Here is a 21,524-nt window from a genome sequence, read left to right on the forward strand (position 1 = left end):
AATATTTATCAAGCTTCTCTTTAGCGTCCTGAGGCGTTTTGCCTTTCACAAAATAATGTTTAATCACCACACGAAATTCTTTTTCGTCCATTTTCTGACAATCACTCGACTTCCTTGTCTCACACGAATGCCAAACACAAAGAAGTAGACCAATATGGCTGAAACTTGGTGTGCGTTCTTTCCAGAGATGCTACTAACTAAACATGACCTCGATACGCGCCGGTGGTGTCATCTCTCGGACTATGCACGGACTTTTCAAACGCCCCTCGTATTTCGTAACAGTTGTAGTCAGTCGCTGCAGTTCGTGTTCCTTCGGACATGCATTCATGTCCAAAGCAACACTGCATCGTTCTTCTTATCCACACGGCACTGCAATAACGTATCGGAGTGTGAGAGTTTTCCTGCATCCTCTGTGAAACACTTAAGTGAGAATTTTAGAGGAATTATGTAGATGTTTGGTGGCTGTAGTTTCATAAATTCCGAGAAGTGGCGGCGCTAGACGTTGCCTTCAAAATGGCGCCTCGTCGTTAAAGCGCGAAAGCGCTGTAACAAATATGTATGAATAGGTTGCGCGCAGAATCGCAGTTTGTTGGAGGGGGGTGGGTCTTGATGCTCTCTTCCTGTTTGAGCTAGGAACATAGAGTAAAAAGTTTTAGGACCAGCGGCAATTCGTATAGCCGTTCGAACGTTTGTCTTACTGTGGCTATGTAACAGTATATTAAAGAAGGTTAGAACGACGAACCGGAGCTGACGCCCAGGCAAATTGTAGGAACCGATTAATTCCTTTTCCCAAATATTTTATTCGGGCTGAAATTAATGCTCAGCTGATGACACCATTTGCATGTGCAACGTTCGGAAATTACGTGCAAAAACTATCACCCTCAAATAACTCCGGAATGGGTCGAGACTGTTGGTTCAAATTTGATCTACTGGTGTATTGGACTCAGGTCTAAGGTAAGTTTCAAACCTTTGAAAAAACCTTGTTTCGATTGGATTTTGTTTGCAAAAAAATCAAGTTTTTCTGGCAGGTTTTTGAAGTGAACTGCTTCTATACTTAAAACTTCTACAAATCGATTCAAATCTGCACGAAGATAGATAAATGGATGAAGTCAAAACGAAATTTTTTTATGTAATAATCTTTATCCATTGTCGAGATACGATGGTTTAAATTAGAGCGAAATGTAGTATGTAATAATCGTTGTTACAAGAACTGAATGCACGAAAATGGTTTAAAGTGTTTCTCATATAAATAAAAAATGCATTCTTACGGTAAAAATGAAAACTCATTTTCAAAAATCGAGCTTCATTGGTATTTTACGTGCAGAAAACACGTTTTTCTGAGTTTTTTTATGTATACCACTTTTGTGTTTCCAGCTTGTGCGAATCGGTTTGAAATTTATAAGGAGGTAGATAAATACATCTAATTAACGGTCGTACCATTGTTTTGTGAAACCTTTGTCCGTTACCGGGACAGAAGCAACATGGTTCGAAAGACAATAAAAAACCCTGTACCGGATCAGTCGTCGCCCGAGTCAACAAAAATGTACATTCCGTCGGTTGTCAAGCTGTGGCGGTCTAATGTCAAAATAGCGGTAGAGAAAAAGTTAACTGGAATGAAAAATGCTCCTGTCGTAGCACAGAATAGGTGAATATGTGAATATGTCCTCGGCAGAGTTATGGGTGTAAAAGAAAGGAACTTTTTATTCGACTTTTTTTGCAGCTTCAAAGACATTTAAATCTATCCATGCTTCCCCAGACGATGAGCTCTCTTAGCTGCAAGTTGCCGGCACACCTGCATCTTGCAATTTATAAGGTAAAGTCCCTGTTACTGCGTCCAAAATTCAGGAGATTCACCAGCCATAGTAAAATGTATAGATCATATAGCTGAAGAGCGTACGTGTAATAGCTAAAAAAAGTTTTTCTGGACCGGTGGGGGGGGATTGGATTTGTTTCTGGGGACAGAATAAAACAATTGTTTGATATCTGGGTAGTAAGGGGGGTTGATTTTTTCCCAAGGGAAGCATTTCTCCCCCACACCTATCCTCTGTAACACGTGTGGTGAGAGGTGTAAGAACAGACACAAATTTAGAGCTTCTGACGTTTACTTCCTGTCTCAAAACGACGATACCATTTTCCATCACCCGCGACAATACAGGACAGGAAACTAAATTTCTTCATCGTGATACCGTTCCAGGTGGTGCAGTGATGTCAACATTGTGTTCGACTGCCGGCCGGTGTGGCCGTGCGGTTCTAAGCGCTTCAGTTTGGAACCGCGTGACCGCTACGGTCGCAGGTTCGAATCCTGTCTCGGGCATGGATGGGTGTGATGTCTTTAGGTTAGTTAGGTTTAAGTAGTTCTAAGTTCTATGGGACTGATGACCTCAGTAGTTAAGTCCCATAGTGCTCAGAGCCATTTGAACCATTTGTGTTCAACTTCCACTCCCTCTTCAGGCTGTGGCGAATCCACAGCGCACAGATTTTCTGGAACTTCAGATGCTGTCTCACGATGGCGTGAACGGTGACGTGACTGATGCCTAACATGAACCGAATGTCGTCTGCCGTCCGCCGTCGGTCATTCCTGTTGATGGCAGCATCCACCGCAGCATTGAAAGAGGGGGTCACGACGCGATGAGTCTGTCCTGGCTCACTGCTCTATTTCAGTGACACCCGGCCTGCTCGGAATCGCTTGTGTCACTCAAAAACATGCGCACGTGACACAGTTTGTTCGCCTTGTACAGTAGACATTTGGGCATGAATTTCACTTCCTGACATTCCTTCTGAAGTCAAAAGCCGCACATCTCGCTGTCCCTGTTTCCCGACCTCGGCAGTGATGTCACTGACCTCACGTCGAGCACGTCTTAACAGACAAATGGCACAGCGGTGGGGAACGTTCGCGCTCTTCCCTCCTGATTCGCAACACATGATGATGATGATGATGTTTGGTTTGTGGGACGCTCAACTGCGCGGTCATCAGCGCCCGGACGAATTCCCAATCGTTACACAGTCCGATTTCACCACTTTCACAAATGGTGATGAAATGATGAGGACAACACAAACACCCAGACCCCTGGAATTCCAATAGATAGCACTTCTATACAAACACGTACCTGCTCGTTATATTGTTTGTATCGTTTCCGTTCGACTGCCCCTTATACTCTCATTTCTATAGAACACTCGCCGTCCGTTATAACATATATATACTAGGTTCTATTAGTCAAATATTCCTCGACCCAATCATATATCTGTATAGATACTCGGAAAGATCGTATATTGGTGTGGTACAGTTGGCAGTGTAGTACAGCCTCCAACACCTAACGGAAATCCGGGAAAACGGAATCTACCTGTTCACCTTTGTGGTGTCACCGCCAGACACCACACTTGCTAGGTGGTAGCTTTAAATCGGCCGCGTTCCATTAGTACATGTCGGACCCGCGTGTCGCCACTGTCAGTAATTGCAGACCGAGCGCCACCACACGGCAGGTCTAGAGAGACTTACTAGCACTCGCCCCAGTTGTACGGACGACTTTGCTAGCGACTACACTGACGAAGCCTTTCTCTCATTTGCCGAGAGATAGTTAGAATAGCCTTCAGCTACTTTTGCTACGACCTAGCAAGGCGCCATTACCAATTGATATTGTGATTATAAAGCCTGTGCAGTAACTAGAGATGTTCTACAAATGTGGATTAAAGTTAAGTATTCCAGAAGCTACGTAATTTTCTTTATAGCATTCATTACGTATCTTGTTTCAGACCTCACGCCAGCCTGCGTGAGTTTAAGCGCGTGCCTTTCGGCTTCCTCTCATTGTGTCTAGGCTGTCTTGTCTAGACACAACAACCTTCATCTGTTGTTTGCAAGATATCGTATATCAATAAAATGAGCCGTGTTTCACACGAGTGCCTGATAATACTTTTTTCTCAGCCGAAAACAATTGTACGAAAGCGAAACGTTACGTACGTATTGTTTTAAGTCTCCTAAGTGAGCACTTCAAGTTTTCGTCACTTCCGATAGATGGCGTAAATGATTCAAATGGCTCTGAGCACTATTGGACTTAACATATGAGGTCATCAGTCCCCTAGAACGTAGAACTACTTAAACCTAACTAACCTAAGGACATCACACACATCCATGCCCGAGGCAGGATTCGAACCTGCGACCGTAGCGGTCGCGCGGTTCCAGACTGTAGCGCCTAGAACGGCTCGGCCACATAGACAGTGTAGGTGCAGGACAGTTTCAAAATGGCGTCTGTAGGTGATGTACGTTACAAGCAACGTGCCGTCATTGAATTTCTCACTGCAGAGAAAGAAACTGTGGGGAATATTCACAAACGCTTTGCAAAGTCTATGGAGCATTTGCTGTTGACAGAAGTACAGTTAGTCGCTGGGCACAGAAGGTGAGGTCATCTGAAGGCGGTTCGGCGGAGCTCCGCGATTTGCAGCGGTCGGGGAGAACATCCACGACTGTCACACCTGACAAGGTGCAGCGAGCTGATGTTGTCATTCGGGAGGACAGACGCATTACGACTCGGCAGTTGGTGCTGCATCTGTCAATCAGCAAAGGAAGTGTGGATGCAATTATCTGCACCCCTGGATATTCAAAAGTATGTGCAAATGGACCCTGCGATGTCTAAAGGTGGATCACGAGTTATACAGAAAAAAATTTGTCTTGATTTATTGCTACGTTTTGAAGCTGAGGGGGAGGCCTTGTTTTCCCGTATTGTGACAGGTGATGATGTTGTGTCTAGACAAGACAGCCTAGACACTATGAGAGGAAGCCGAAAGGCACGCGCTTAAACTCACGCAGGCTGGCGTGAGGTCTGAAACAGGATACGTAATGAATGCTATAAAGAAAAGTACGTAGCTTCTGGAATACTTAACTTTAATCCACATTTGTAGAACATCGCTCTTGATGCTACATTAATAGAATCTCAACATCTATACTGGTAATGGCGCCTTGCTAGGTCGTAACAAATGTAGCTGAAGGCTATGCTAACTATCGTCTCGGCAAATGAGAGCGTAATTCTCAGTGAACCATGGCTAGCAACGTCGGCTGTACAACTGGGGCGAGTGCTTGTACGTCTCTCTAGACCTGCCGTGTGGCGGCGCTCGGTCTGCAATTACTGACAGTGGCGACACGCGGGTCCGTCGTATACTAGCGGACCGCGGCCGATTTAAAAGCTACCACCTAGCAAGTGTGGTGTCTGGCGGTGACACCACAGATGAAACCTGAGTTCACCATTTTGAGCCTGAAACAAAACGAGAGTCGAGAAAATGGTGCCATTCCCACTCCCCACGGAAGAAAAAATTCAAAGCAACTGCTTTCGCCGTTAAGGTCATGATCACTGTTTCTGGGACTGTGAGGGTGTGATTGTCATTGATGTGATGCCAAGAGGCGGTACTATTAACTCAGAAGCATATGTCAACACATTAGCAAAGCTCGAGACGCGCTTTCGGTGATTTTGGCGCCACAGCAACCAAGGAGATGTTTTGCTGCAACACGATAACGCTCGGCCCCACGCAAGTCTGAGGACTTCTGAACACATCGCAAAACAGGGTTGGACAGTGTTACCCCATCCACCCTATAGCCCTGACTTCCACTTGTTTGGGCCATTAAAGGATGCCATTCGTGGAAGACATTTTGTGGACGATGAGGAGGTGATTCACACAGTGAAGCACTGGCTACGCCGCCAGGACAAGGATTGGTATCGACAGGGCATACATGACCTTCTTTCGCGCTGGAGGAAGGCCATAGAATGGGATAAAAAAATGGTTCAAATGGCTCTGAGCACTATGGGACTTAACATCTGTGGTCATCAGTCCCCTAGAACTTAGAACTACTTAAACCTAACTAACCTGAGGACATCACACACTTCCATGCCCGAGGCAGGATTCGAACCTGCGACCGTAGCAGTCGCGCGGTTCCGGACTGAGCGCCTACAACCGCGAGACCACCGCGGCCGGCAGAATGGGATAGAGATTACATGGAAAAATAGGGTGTGTGGATAAAACACCGTTCTTTTGTGTGTGTAATTCTCATTATGTCCAATAAAGAATTGTTGAAGAAAAAAAAATGCGGTACAATAGCGCATTCCTTGAAATCGCTCCAGCCTCTGGGTCGACTGATTTAGACAGAACACACTTTTGCAATGATGCACTTTGGTTGCTCATTTATACTTTCGGATCCTCAGCTTGACGTCACGAACAACTATTCTAGCTGGGTGTCAGGCTTGCGATGACAATTTTTCAGTGCCACCGAGTAATTTCTCGTTTGTCCCCTCCGGTGAGGAAATATTCCTCTGATTCAGTTTTACGCTGCGACCACCCCTTCCGCTTTCAATGGGCTATCCGACTTCTTAAATTATTCGACACAGCCGAGTAGCAATCGATTTGCAGCGAGCGTCAATTCCTGCTGCTGATGACTCCACTCCGTCTCTAAAAGCAGTTCGTTCTAAAACTGTCCGTCCGAAAGCTGCCGTCTCAACTGACGAGCGAGCAACAATTAAGTTCCATCGGAACAACGGGAGAGAGACATAAAGGCGGACGGAAGTTTTGTCTTGGTCAGGAAAACATGCGATGGAACACAACCTGTGACGTGCAGAATCCCAGATACGAATTTCTTTGTGGTGCATTTATCTTTTGTGACCTGTCTGACGTAGCTATAAATTACAACAAATACAGTCACACTTTTGCCACAGTGTTGTTTATGAGATGCTACCAGTGCCCGAGGAAGAACGCTACGTGCTCAGGCCCAGTTAAATTGAAGGCTAGTTGCCTTTGCCGTGTGACTGTAATTGCCTACGTTAAAGTGCTTGAAGGTGGATGTTTATTCCCCCGAAACTGGTTGTATTTACTTCTGTCTGGAAAGTTAGTGTTATTAAGCTACGAAGCTTCAAAGGTATACGTCTTCTAAAATTTCGGTGTGGCATCTAATCACTCTGGGATGGTCTGTTGCTATATACAGGTGCCGACCGGTGTGCCCGAGCGGTTCTAGGCGCTTCAGTCTGAAACCGCGCGACCGCTTCGGTCGCAGGTTCGAATCCTGCCTCGGGCATGAATGCGTGTGATGTCATTAGGTTAGTTAGGTTTAAGTAGTTCTACGTTCTAGGGGACTGATGACCTCATATGTTAAGTCCAATAGTGCTCAGAGCCATTTGAACCATTTTATATACGGGACTAGTGTTGCAAAGCAGCACTATCCCGTCTTGAAGCTTGGAAGGCACATTACATTTGCGAAGCAGGAGTGACCTGCATAACGAGCACCCTTTCAAACTCACATCTATTTGTAACAAAGTTATAGAATATATTATGAGATCTGATGTAACGACCAAGTAAAAGCAAAATCTCGTTCTGATTCGTAACTAGGGCGGATACCGAAAAATCAGTCACATTAAATTTATTGTGTTCGTGACATGTAATCTACCTTAGAACATGCTTACTGGTAATCAGGTGCATTCAGAGGAGTTTCTTGCCTTTCGAGTAGCTTTCGAGTCAGTGCCTGCTGGTGAAAACAATTTCACAGTAAATGCTTGGATAGCTTTCCAAAGGGAGTGACGATTTTTTGAAAACTATAGCAAAGTTCGGTATCCTGGCAGGATAGTCATCGATTGAAGTACTTTCTGGTGTATACCATGGAAGAACGAAAGCACTTTTACTGTTCATGCTTCGCATTGACACCTTAGCATACTTTTAACTTATTACGTGGTTATCCTTGTGATTGCGTTATTCGATAAAAACGTGTTACTACGCAATGAGATCTTAACAAAATATCGGCCATTTCCTAAGATTGGAAGCTAGATCTAAAGCTTAAGCAATGTAGTACATGTCACAAGAAGATCAACTTCTATGGTCTCGTTGGTTACGTGATGGGCAAATTATGTAGCAGGCTACGATTCATATCTTGTAGAGGAGACTATGAAAACCTTCTTTCCAGATGATCTACGTCTTACATATATACAATATCACTGGTTGGATCCGCGTCGTATACACTGGGCTACAAGCTTTATAGAATCATGTGACAGCACATCGTCCAAACCTACAGGGTGCCCCAGGAGGAGTGGTAAATATTCAGAGATGTGAAAAGAACGATCATTCGTAACAAAAAGGTCCAGTAAACATGGGCTCTAAAATGCATACCGTAAAGGCTATGAGTACTTCCTCACCTTCGAAACTGTGAATCAAATCTCTTTTACTGTGACTCTTCATATTTTTAGGTGTGGTAGAGTGGACCAAAACAAGAAAAAAAATATTCAGTGAACTTAGTCTCCACAGTGTCTACATTAAGAGCTATGAGCACTTGTTCATCTTCCATACTGTAAAACGTCTCTCCTACTGAACAAGTATTCATAGCTTTTAAGGTATGCATTTTAGAGCCCACGTTTAGCAGATAAATATTTCTCGTTTGGGTCCGAATTATCTTCACCCTAAGGAGCTTGCAGTAGAGAATGTTTGTTTCACAGTATCGAAGAAGTTCACATAGCTCCTAAGGATGGCATGAGAATCTGTTTTTACTAGACTTTTCTCTGTTGAATGACTGTTTCTGTCGTAGCCATGAATAGGGAGACAGTCTGTATAACGTCATATGTAAAAATATGCAACGACATAATTACCTTCAAATTTAATAAAGTTGTTCGTCGGAATAAAACTGCGCAGCATAACTATTGCAGCTGCTGAGATTAATTACGATTCTGTTCTCATAGCACGGGCGCCATTAATGTTACAGATCTATTCACGTGTTACTTAGCAGAGTTCAATGAGGCGGTCGAATTGAATCGTTACGTTTTAATGGACGTAGAAAAGTGATGTTATTCGATGCTTAAAATACAAAAACTTATGCGAGTTATTTCGACATAATAATCTGCGTTCACGAACTCTCGATGTAACTATGAAAAGTAAAATAAATTTTTGACTCCAGACTTATGACTCAGAGTAATGTTAGACTTTCCGGCTGTAACATCTTCTAAGAAGACAGATTGATTAAAGTGATATTCGGAGGTCTGATGAGAGTATTAAATGACTTTTTTTTGGTCATCACTTTTCTGTCTGGTTTAACGTGACACGCTACCGATTCCTCTCTTGTGCTGAACTCTTCTTCTCAGAGTAGCATTTGAACTGTACGTTCTGAATTATTTATCGGATGGATCATGATCATTGTCTTTCCCTATAATTTTCATTCTCTATAGCTCCGTCCACCACCATAGATGTTATTCCCTGACGTCTTAATACGTTTCTTATCATCCTGTCGCTCCTTTTTGCCTGTGGTCCCCGTATATTCCTTCCTTCATCGGTTTCGCCAAGAGCCTCCTCATTCCCTATCTATCTAACTAAACTTCAACACCCGTCTATAGCATCGTCTCTCAAACAGTTCGATTCTCTTCTTTTTCGGTTTTACCACGGTCGGTGGTTCTCTATTATTTAATGCTACGCTCCAAACGTACATTCTCACAAATTTCTTCCTCACATTAAGGCTAATGTTGCTAGTAGACTTCGCTTGGCCAGGAATGCCCTCTGTACATGTGCTAGTCTGTCTTTTGTGTTTTCCTTGCTTCGTGTATTATTTTGCTTCCAAGGAAACACAATTCATTCAGTTCATCTACATTGTGGTCACCAATTTTGATGTTAAATTTATCGCTAATACCATTTCTGCTACTCCTTATTACTTGCGTCTTTTCTGGTTCACTCTCAATCCATATTCTGCACTCATTAGATTATTCATTTCGTTTCATGTCTTGTGGCTCTGTTTATACGGGAGCCACACTGCTGCTGTCCGCACAGATTGTGTCACGTCCTTGCAATGACAGGCATTCGAATTTCCTGTCGCCAACACTCATCGTCGTTCTCAGAGAATCACGCTGCACGCCATACAGTGATGAATGCTTGCAGGTGTTTTTACGAGTGCATATCTGCAAGATACTGCCAAGATTCACACTCCTCTCTGGAGCCGGCCGGAGTGGTCGAGCGGTTCTAGGCGCTTCAGTCTGGAACCGCGCGACCGCTACGGTCGCAGGTTCGAATCCTGCCTCGGGCATGGATGTGTGTGATGTCCTTAGGTTAACTAGGTTTAAGTAGTTCTAAGGTCTTGGGGACTGATGACCTCCACTGTTAAGACCCATAGTGCTCAGAGCCATTTGAACCATTTGAACCTCTTTGGATGGCACTATTTCGTGCGTGGACACTTTTCTGCCAACACATGTGTTCTGATCTATAAGTCTCAGTTTGTCTCCTACGCTGAAAAGTTTCTCGAATAAGAAATAGGAATACATTTATACATTTTCTTTGCATTACGCGCTGCTTAATGATGAAGCGGTACGATACAGTGCAACTGGTCGCGTGATAGAGGATCAGTAAAAATAGGCAGTCAGCTGAGGAGGCTAAATGGCCCCAGCCGTGAGACGGCTCACTTTAGGGTTACAGCGTATCAGTTTTAGACCTCGATTACACTGTGAAAGATTTACTTTCCAATTGCAGCACACGCAGCGCACCGCTTAGTAGGTTTCCATTCCAGACGTCGTCGATCAATAGTTACCGTTTCGCTCTGTTGTATTAGATTTAGAAGGCGAGAACCTAATACAATACTAGTGGCACAGTGACTTTAAGATCATCCAAAACATATTAGGATAGATGTATATCTAACATCTAGTGCTGACGATTGATAATTTGCTTGAAATATTCATTTTTCCGTCAGTTACTGGCTGAAGCGCATATTCTGGTATTTTTTCATTATTCTTTGCTGTGTACGATACACACATATCCATATGTCATAAAACTACCAAGTCTGTAGACACTCAAGTTCGTTAGCCGATTACAGTGATGGGCTAACGTACATGAATGTCCACAGACCATGTTGTTTCATGACATGTGGATATGTGTGCTCGCAATATGAAACAGCGTCACGAATGTATTTAATAGTAATGACAACGACATATAAATGTGTTGGCTCATTTTAAGTTGACTTGGCGTAAAGCCACAAAAATCTGCACTTGATAATGGCCTAAGGCCGAAATTGCAGTCGTGAAATAAAGAAAGTGTTACAGTCACTATATGATGTCTTTTATAAAGTTCTACATGACTGTGAATCCCAGGTATAAAAAATTAAATTTATCTATTATTTTTACTATTTGGTGTTAGATGTAGGATAAATTAATATCTAAATTCACATGCAAAATACAGGGTGACACAAAACGCCATTAACATTTGAAAATTCAATACTTAACGGAATAATGTAGATAGAGAAATAAAAATTGACACATATGCTTGGAATGATATTGTGTTTTATTGAAACCAAAGCACACTGCACAAAATGATCAACAGATGGTGTTTAATTTGATACAGAGGCAATACTTACCATAACAACAGGTTTTTAGCAAAGACGTTCTTTACAACAAATGATCAACATGTCGGCCATCATTCGTCAACAATACCTCTAATCGAGTGACAATGTTGTGAACTGCACTGCACAGCATATCAGTGTCTATGGTGAGAAATTCCTTTTAGCATCCCTAATGAGGTCGGACGATCGCGGTAGAATTGCGAGTTTAGGTAATCACACAACCAATAAGCACACGGACTGAGGGCTGGTGACCTGGGCAGCCAAGCAAGACAAACGACGACGCAGCATGCGCTTCTCATCGCTGACGTGCGCCAGAGATATTTCACACGTGTAGCAATATTTGGTGAAGCCCCATCCTACATAAAAGTCGTACCTTCCAGCAAGCGTTTATCAGGCGGGCTAGGGATGATGCGATTCTATAAAAATCGGCGTACCCCGCACCCGTCACGCTGACAGTTTGAAAAGCAGTAACCCATATTTCTTCGAGGAAAAACGGTCCGATCACGGCTGATGTGATAAATTAACACTAAAATGTGACTTTTTCATCATGCAGCGGGTGTTTACTACAGTTGTACGATTTTAGATAGCTCAAATTCTGTATTTGTGGTTGTTGACAGACCTTCGGAAGGTGAAATGGGCTTCGTCGGTCCACAATACGTTAGCCAAGCAGTCATCATCTTCCCCCATATTTTGTAGTGCCCATACCGCAAATGGTCGCTGCGTCACAAAATCGGTGGTCAATAGTTCATGCTGACGCTGGATTTTGGACGGATAGCAGTAGACGAGTGTAGGGTATTATCAATAGCAGCATAAAAAAGTATAACGGGAGTAGGATTCGTTAAGAGTAGGAAGATAGGAGAGAGAGTGTGTTGCTGTGAACAGTTCAGTAATTGGGTTGTTCTCATCAGAATCGACAGAAAACCGACACCGACAATAGTTCAGGTATACGTGTCAACGTTACAAATAGAAGATGAGGAGATAGAAAAAATATACGAGGATATTGAACGGGTAATCCAGTGCGTAAAAGGAGATGAAAACCTAATAGTTATCGGGGATTGGAATGCGGTTTTAGGGGAAGGAGTAGAAGCAACGGTTACGAGAGAATATGGGCTAGGTACTAGGAGTGCAAGAGGAGAAAGACTGATTGCGTTCTCCAATAAATTTCAGCAAGTAGTAGCAAATACTTTGTTCATGAATCAACAAGAGGAGGAGGTATACTTGGAAAAGGCCGGGATATGCGGGAAGATTTCTGTTAGATTACATCATGGTCAGACAGATTCCCAAATCGAATATTGGATTGTAATGCGTACGCTGGAGAAGATATAGACTCAGATCACAATTATGTAATAATGAAGAGTAGGCTGAAGTTTAAGAGACGAATTAGGAAGAGGAAGTAGGATACGGAAATACTAAGGAATGAAGAGATACCTTCGAATTCCTAAATGTTCAAATGTGTGTGGATTCCTAAGGGACCAAACTACTGAGGTCATCGGTCCCTAGACTTACACACTACTTAAACGGACTTATGCTAAGAACAACAGACACACCCATGCCCGCTGGAGGGCTCGAACCCCCGACGGGGGGAACCGCGCTATCAGTGACATGGTGCCTCTAACCGCGCGACGGCCACTCCGCGCAGCTACCTTCGAATTTCTCTGGGGTTTTAGATACTATGATAATGAATAACTCACTAGGCAGTTCAGTTGAAGAGAAACGGACATCTCAAAAAGTGCAGTCACAGAAGGTTGGAATGAAAAATATAGGTTCAGGGAAAGTAACTGCTTGGCAGCTATGTGTAACAGAAGAAATACTTTAGTTGGTCGACGAAAGAAGGAAGTACGAAAATGTTCAGGGAAATTCAGGAATACAAGAATAGAAGGCACTTAGGAATGAAATAAATAAGAAGTGCAGGGGAGCTAAGGCGAAATGCCCGCATGGAAAATGTGAAGGAATCGAAAAAGAAATGACAGTCAGAAGGACTGACTCAGCAGATAGGAAAGTCAGAACAACCTTCAGTGAAACTGAAAGCAAGGGCGTTAACATTAAGAGTGCAATGGGAATTCCACTGTTAAATGCAGAGGAGGGAGCGGGTAGGTGGAAAGAGTATATTCAGGGCTTCTTTGAGGTGGAGGATTTTTTTGATGACGTGATAGAAGAAGAAAGAGGAGCGGGTGAGAAAGAGTTAGGGGTTCCAGTGTTAGAGTCAGAATTTAAAGGAGCTTTGGAAGACTTAAGATTAAACAAGGCAGAAGGTACGGATTACATTCCATCTGAATTTCTAAAATCATTGAGGAAGTGGCAGCAAAACGACTTTTCACGTTAGTGTGTAGCATGTATGACGCTGGCGATATATCATCAACTTTCGGAGAAACATCATCCACACAATTCCGAAGATAGCAAGAGCTGACAAGTGTAAGAATTTTCGCACAATTAGCTTAACAGCTGATACATCCAAGTTTGCTGACGAGAACGATGTGAAGAAGAATGGAAAAGAAAATTGAGGATATGCTAGATGACGATCAGTTTGGGTTTAGGAAAGGTGGAGGCATCAGAGAGGCAGTTCTGACGTCGCGGTTGGTAGTGGAGTCAAGACTGAAGAAAAATAGACACGTTCATAGAATTTGTCGACCTATAAAAAGCGTTCGACAATGTACAAAGGTGCAAGATGTTTGAAATTCTAAGAACAGTAGGGATAAGCTACAGGGAAAAACGGGAACAATAAGAGTGGGAGACCAAACACGAAGTGCTCCGATTAAAAACGGTGTAAGACAAGGATGTAGTCTTTCGCCGCTTCTGTTCAGTCTTTACATCGAAGAAGCAATGACGGAAATAAAAAAAAAGATTCAAGTACGGGATTAAAATACGAGGTGAAAGGATATCAATGTTTGGATTCGCTGATGACTTTGCTATCCTCAGTGAAAGTGAAAAACAATTACAGTATTTGTTGAATGGAATGAAAGGTCTAATGGGAACAGAACGTGGATTGAGATTAAATCGAAGAAAGATGAAGGTAATGAGAAGTAGCAAAAATAAGAACAGCGAGAAACTTAGCATCAGAATGGGAGATCACGAAGTACACGATGTTAAGGAATTCTGCTATCTTGGCAGCAAAATAACCGATGGTAGCCGGAGCAAGAAGCACATCAAAAGCAGACTAACACCAGCAAAAAGGGAATTCTTGGCCAAGAGAAGTCTATTAATATCAACCATATGCCTTAATTTGAGGAAGAAGTTTCTGAGAATATACGTTTGGAACACAGCATTGTATGGTAGTGAAACACAGACTGTGGAAAAAGCGGAACAGAAGAGAATTGTGGCAATTGAGATGTGGTGCTACAGAAGAAAGTTGAAGTTAGTTGGACTAAAGTAAGGAACGAGGAGAATCGGCGAGGAAGGGAATGTGTGGAAAATACTGACAAGGAGAAGAGACTGGATGGTAGAATATCTGTTAGCACATCACGGAATAAAACTTCCATGGTACTAGAGGAAGCTGTAGAGGGTACAAACTGTAGGGGAAGACAGAGATTGGAACACGTTCCGCAAATAATTGAGAACGTATGTTGCAAGTGCTACTCTGAGATGAAAAGGTTGGCAAAGGAGAGGAATTCGTGGTGGATCGCATCAAATCAGTCACAGAACTGATGGCTTAAAAAGAAACGGTGCCTTTTATGGTAAAGTGAAGATGCCATGATGGCTGGCGCGTCTTACTCCCTCTCTGACTATACCTCATTTTATTCATGGTTCTCATGCGGCGTCAATGAGGTGTTGCTGTCCAGCTCTGGCCTATTTATGCACTCGTTTTTGGTGTCAATGAAACCCCACGTCATTTCAGGGATGTGTATCAAGCTTTAGTTCTCTACCTACATTATTCCGTGAAGTAGGCATTTTCAATTAACGGGCTTGAGGAAAACCCTGTGTAATGGGTTCTGTTGAAATTTTTTAAGGGATGGGGGAGGGGCTCACGTCTGCCATGAATCTCCCCCTCTCCTCATCAGATCCCCTCCCCCCCACCCCCCTCCCCCACCTCTCTTGCAACCTCGTCTGTACACGTGACTGTCCAAGATGCTACTCCAGGCGGGTGTAAAATGAATGTGCGCAACAGAAAATAATAAACTCTAAAATGATGATTTGGCCCTGTCTGACTAGCCCCTGAAGCAGATCTAAGGATCTCTTAATTCCATAAATTACAATCTAAACATAAATGAATGACGAAGGCAACTAATATTACTAAATGATAAACATTGTTTCTTTTTACACTTTTATTGCAGTTTAAAAAAAGACACCATTTCTGACAAATGTCTATGTTTCCTAAGTAAAATTATTACTCAAATGCCCAGCTCTGCCCCCTTTGATGGTCACATGATCTAACATAAATAACGCGAAATGACTGACATCATCTACATACTAAACACTAGAAGACACCACTTTCAAAGATGGTCTACAGTGGTGTGGAACCTCAGTAGTAATAAACTAACGTGATCACCGTATGTACTGCGTCTCGTGCGTCGGCGTGCTGGTTCTCGTACACGTCTGCGTCGATGGAAGAACTCCAGCCACAAAATAAAACTCTTTCAAACACTAGGGCGGCAGAAGGCGGTCCTCTGGCTACTATACTCTAATAGTGTCTTCTCCTCTCTGTGTTCTACAGACAAGAAACGCAAACTCCCAGCCACAAGGACGGAGTTCAGATAACGTCTCAACGTAAGTATAGGCAGAGGAAATGCTCTCAATTACTGAACGCTGCGTACTCGACGACGACTTCCAACCCGGAAGTGAAGTCCAGAATCGTATAGGTTCGCAACAGTGCAGTGCCTAACTGTTCCAAACTCTCCTGAGAGCAAAGACAGCAAGTCCGTCTGTATCAAAAAAGCTGATATTGAGCAACCGTCACACACGGGCGCTTACAACGGAAAGACCACGCCTCTCCAGCGCTGTCTTCCCAGCAAGGCTCGGCTCGCCAACATTGCAATTCCGAAAACGAATCATATTCTCGAAACCATGGAATATTCTCCCTCTCTACAGATTCTTCCGAACGTCGACCAACCGTTGTCATCCAGCGCGGAAAGATTGCGAGGAAAAACCTATACTCGTACAGTGGTACGCTTCTGAGTAAAAATCCTTGGAAATAACCCAGCCTGCCTGGTTTCCGAGATGCCGCTTCTTCGTTCCTTTCACCTGCGTCCAAGATTTTCGTAGTTTCCGAAGTATAATCCTTCCGGTTCGGCTACAAAACCGGCCGGCCGCGACGCTACTGAGGTCCAGAGCTTAGGTGCTACGACGTCCGTCTCCTACTTCCTGTGTTTAAGCAGGACCAACACCTCTGCGGACCTTCCACACAGAGCTTGAGTTCTGCCTGCCGTTTCATCTCCACTGGCGTTCCAACCTCTACTAGTATAGGTAATCATTCATTACGCCGTTTTTATAATAAAGATACTCCGTCACCTTTCATGCAACAAGCGTTAACAATTATTTACAAGACACGTGACAATGTCAGTCTCCTTTATACACTACTGTCCATTAAAATTGCTACACCACGAAGATGACGTGCTACAGACGCGAAATTTAACCGACAGCAAGAAGATGCTGTGATATGCAAATGATTAGCTTTTCAGAGCATTCACACAAGGTTGGCGCTTGTGGCGACACCTACAACGTGCTGACATGAGGAAGTTTCTAATCGATTTCTCATACACAAACAGCAGTTGACCGGCGTTGCCTGGTGAAACGTTGTTGTGAGGCCTCGTGTAAGGAGGAGAAATGCGTACCATCACGTTTCCGACTTTGATAAAGGTCGGATTGTAGCCTATCGCGATTGCGGTTTATCGTATCGCAACATTGCTGCTTGCGTTGGTCGAGATCCGATGACTGTTAGCAGAATATGGAATCGGTGGGATCAGGAGGGTAATACGGAACGCCGTGCTGGATCCCAACGGCCTCGTATCACTAGCAGTCGAGATGACAGGTATCTTATCCACATGGCTGTAACGGATCGTGCAGCCACGTCTCGATCCCTGAGTCAACAGATGGGGACGTTTGCAAGACGACAACCATCTGCACGAACAGTTCGACGACGTTTGCAGCAGCATGGACTATCAGCTCGGAGACCATGGCTGCAGTTACCCTTGACTCTGCATCACAGACAGGAGCGCCTGTGATGGTGTACTCAGCGACGAACCTGAGTGCACGAATGGCAAAAGGTCATTTTTTCGGATGAATCCAGGTTCTGTTTACAGCATCATAATGGTTGCATCCGTGTTTGGCGACATCGCGGTGAACGCACATGGAAAGCGTGTATTCGTCATCGCCATACTGGCGTATCACCCGGCGTGATGGTATGGGGTGCCATTGGTTACACGTCTCGGTCACTTCTTGTTCGCATTGACGGCACTTTGAACAGTGGACGTTACATTTCAGGTGTGCTACGACCAGTGGCTCTACCCTTCATTCGATCCCTGCGAAACCCTACATTTCAGTAGGATAATGCACGACTGCATGTTGCAGGTCCTGTACAGGCCTTTCTGGATACAGAAAATGTTCGACTGCTGCCCTGGCCAACACATATTCCAGACCTCTCACCAATTAAAAACGTCTGGTCAATGGTGGCCGAGCAACTGGCTCGTCACAATACGCCAGTCACTACTCTTGATGAACTGTGGTATCGCGTTGAAACTGCATGGGCAGCTGTACCTGTACACGCCATCCAAGCTCTGTTTAACCCAATGCCCAGGCGTGTCAAGGCCGTTATTACGGCCAGAGGTGGTTGTTCTGTGTACTGATTTCTCAGGATCTATGCACCCAAATTGCGTGAAAATGTGATCACATGTCAGTTCTAGTATAATATATTTGTCCAATGAATACCCGTTTATCATCTGCATTTCTTCTTGGTGTAGCAATTTTAATGGCCAGTAGTGTATATTCATATATACGATGTACAACCTATCACATGATAACTAATTGTTTGTAGATCACGGCAAAATGTGTGGATGAGTTCTTGTAAGGTGCGAAATTATAGCCACCTTACAACCGTACCCGAGCAAGTGACTACAGGAACCGGCATGACACAGCTGATGTGCTGCGTGCTGTGAGACTGGCGATGACAGTGAAAGTGCCTTGAAATCCTAGGGACCAGTGTAGCGTCCACTGGCACCACGTTTCCATTTCCATAGCGATCAGCTGTCTTGAAAACCATAGCTGTATACGCCGATACGTGTCGTAGCTTTGTACGGCCTAGGTAAACAAGAAATGAAAGTGGCAAGAGGAGCCGTATACTCACGTGCGGAACCAGGAGACGATCAGCGCGAGGTCTGGCGCGGGCAGCGACACGAGGGCGCGCAGCAGGTGCGCCAGGATGGTGTAGGAGGACTGCGCGCCGAACACCGGGCTCTGCAGGAGCACGAACATCGCGCGCGCCTCGTCCTTGTCGTGGAGCCTGCGAACACCACGGGCGGGCCGGCTGATGAGGCAGGCGCCGGCGGACACGGCACGGGCAAACGCTAGAGTCCGCCTCTCGTGTGCACATCTCTTCTCGTGATTTTTCTGAGCTACCGGGTGCTATAGGCATGCGCATTCAAATACATAGATACGTAAACCGGCAGAATACGGCGCAGCGGTCGGAAACACCTGCATAAGACAACAAGTGTCTGGCGCAGTTCTTAGATCGGTTACTGCTGCTACAACGGCAGGTTATCAACGCTTAAGTGAGGTTGAATGTGGTGTTATAGTCGGCGCACGAGCGATGGCACACAGCATCTCTGAGATAGTGATAAAGTGGGGATTTTCCTGTACGACCATTTCACGAGTGTACCGTGAATATTAGGAGTCCAGTAAAACAACAAATCTCCGACATCGATGCGGCCGGAAAAAGATCATGCAAGAACGGGACCGACGACGACTGAAGAGAATCGTTGAACGTGGCAAGGTCCGTGTGGCTTCCCCCGTCGGAGGTTCGAGTCCTCCCTCGGGCAAAGGTGTGTGTGTCGTCCTTAGCGTAAGTTAGTTTAAGATAGATTAAGTGGTGTGTAAGCTTAGGGACCGATGACCTCAGCAGTTTGGTCCCATAAGACCTTACCGCCAAACTGAACGTGGCACAAGTGCAACCCTTCTGCAAATTGCTACAGATTTCAATGCTGGGCCATCAACAGGTGTCAGCTTGCGAGCCATTCAACGAAACATCATCGATAGAGGCTTTCGGAGCCGAAGGCCCACTCGTGTACCCTTGATGACTGCACGACACAGAGCCTTACGCCTCGTTTGGGCCTGTCAACATCGACATTGGACTACTCATGACGGGAAACATGTTGCGTGGTCGGACAAGTCTCGTTTCAAATTGCATCGAGTGGATGGACGTGTACCGGTATGGAGACAACGTCATGAATCCATGGACCCTCCAGGTGACTGTTCAAGCTGGTGGAGGCTCTATAATGGTGTGGGGCGGGTGCAGTTAGATTGATATAGGACCCCTCATACGTCTACATACGACTGACATGTGACACATATGTACGAGGGTGAGTCGAATGAAAAACTTAAATATTTTTTAAATATTATTTATTGTGCAGAAGTGCTACAAAGCTACTTCACTTTTCAACATAATCTCCCCCACGCTCAATACAAGTCCTCCAGCGCTTACAAAGTGCATAAATTCCTTTAGAAAAAAATTCTTTTGGTAGTCCGCGCAACCACTCATGCACCGCGTAGTGTACCTCTTCATCAGAATGGAACTTCTTTCCTCCCATTGTGTCTTTGAGTGTTTCAAACATATGGAATTCACTTCGGGCAAGGTCTGGTGAGTACGGTGGATGAGGAAGACACTCAAAATGCAGGTCTTTGATTGTTGCAACTGTTGTACGGGCAGTGTGGTCATGTTGCAAAAGGACACCTGCTGACAGCAATCCACGTACTTTGATTTGATTGCAGTCCACAGATGATGCACAGTGTATGATGCACTCGTGACAGTGGTCCCTCTTGGCATGTGATGCTCCAAAATGACGTCTTTTTTGTCCCAAAAGAGAGTCAGCATAACCTTCCCTGCTGATGGTTCTGTTCCAAATTTCTTTGGTTTTGGCGGTGAGGAATGGCGCCATTCCTTGCTCGCTCTCTTCGTTTCCGGTTGGTGGAAGTGAACCCAGGTTTCGTCCTCAGTAACGATTCTTGCAAGGAAGCCATCACCTTCTCGTTCAAAGCGCCGAAGAAGTTCTTCACAAGCATCAACACGTCGTTCTCTCCTTTCAGGAGTCAGCTGCCGTGGCACCGATCTTGCAGACACTTTGTGAAACAGGAGCACAACATGCATAGTGTGGTGTGCTGACCCATGAATAATCTGTAAACATGCTGCAATGTCATTCAGTGTCAGTCGGCTGTTTTCCTTCACTATGGCTTCAACTGCTGCAATGTTCTCTGGAGTCATAACTCGTTGTGCCTGATCTGGACGAGCAGCATCTTCCACTGAAGTCACACCATTTGTGAACTTCCTGCTCCATTCGTAGACTTGCTGCTGTGTCAAACATGCATCACCGTACTGAACATTCATTCGTCGATGAATTTCAATAGGCTTCACACCTTCACTACGCAAAAACCGAATAGCAGAACGCTGTTCTTCCCTGGTGCATATCGCAAGTGAGGCGGCCATCTTTATACTGATAATGCGGCCGTATGTGTGCATCTGCACTATGCTGTCACCTACAGGCCATTCTCCACGCTGTTTGTAGTACGCTTACTAACTTAGAGGATAATGGCGTGAAATTTCGACTTGTTATTACAAATTTAAGGTTTTCATTTGACTCACCCTCGTAAGTATTCTGTCTGATCATCTGCATACATTCATGTCCATCCGACGGACTTGGACAATTCCATCAGGGCCATGCGACACCCCACACGTCCAGAACTGCTACAGAGTAGCTCCAGGAACACCCATCTGAGTTTAAACACTTCCACTGGCCACCGAACTCCCTAGACATGAACATATTGACAATATCTGGGATGCCTTGCAACGCGCTGTTCAGAAGAGGTCACCATCTCCTCGTACTCCTACGGATTTATGCACACCCCTGCGAGATTAATGGTGTCAATGCCCTGCAGCACTGCTTCAGACATTAGTCGAGTGCATGCCCCGTCGTGTTGTGACACTTCTGTGTGCTCGCAGGGGCTCTACACGATATTAGGCAGATGTACCAGTTTCTTTGGCTCTTCAGTGTAGTTGAAATGC

At 44.6% G+C, this 21,524-nt stretch overlaps 1 protein-coding gene across 1 annotated transcript in view; it reads right to left on the minus strand.

Annotated features, from left to right (window-relative positions):
- Window positions 1-21,524, minus strand: part of LOC126131442 (probable E3 ubiquitin-protein ligase HECTD2) — a gene marked incomplete at its 5' end in the record, with an annotated part of 375,805 nt that overhangs the window by 90,579 nt on the left and 263,702 nt on the right. The window contains one exon of the mRNA XM_049915173.1: window positions 18,597-18,752. Coding sequence (XP_049771130.1) covers window positions 18,597-18,752 — 156 coding nt within the window. The remainder of the gene's footprint in view (window positions 1-18,596; window positions 18,753-21,524) is intronic.

The sequence above is a fragment of the Schistocerca cancellata genome, chromosome 1, assembly GCF_023864275.1.
Source record: "Schistocerca cancellata isolate TAMUIC-IGC-003103 chromosome 1, iqSchCanc2.1, whole genome shotgun sequence".
Lineage (NCBI taxonomy): Eukaryota > Metazoa > Arthropoda > Insecta > Orthoptera > Acrididae > Schistocerca > Schistocerca cancellata.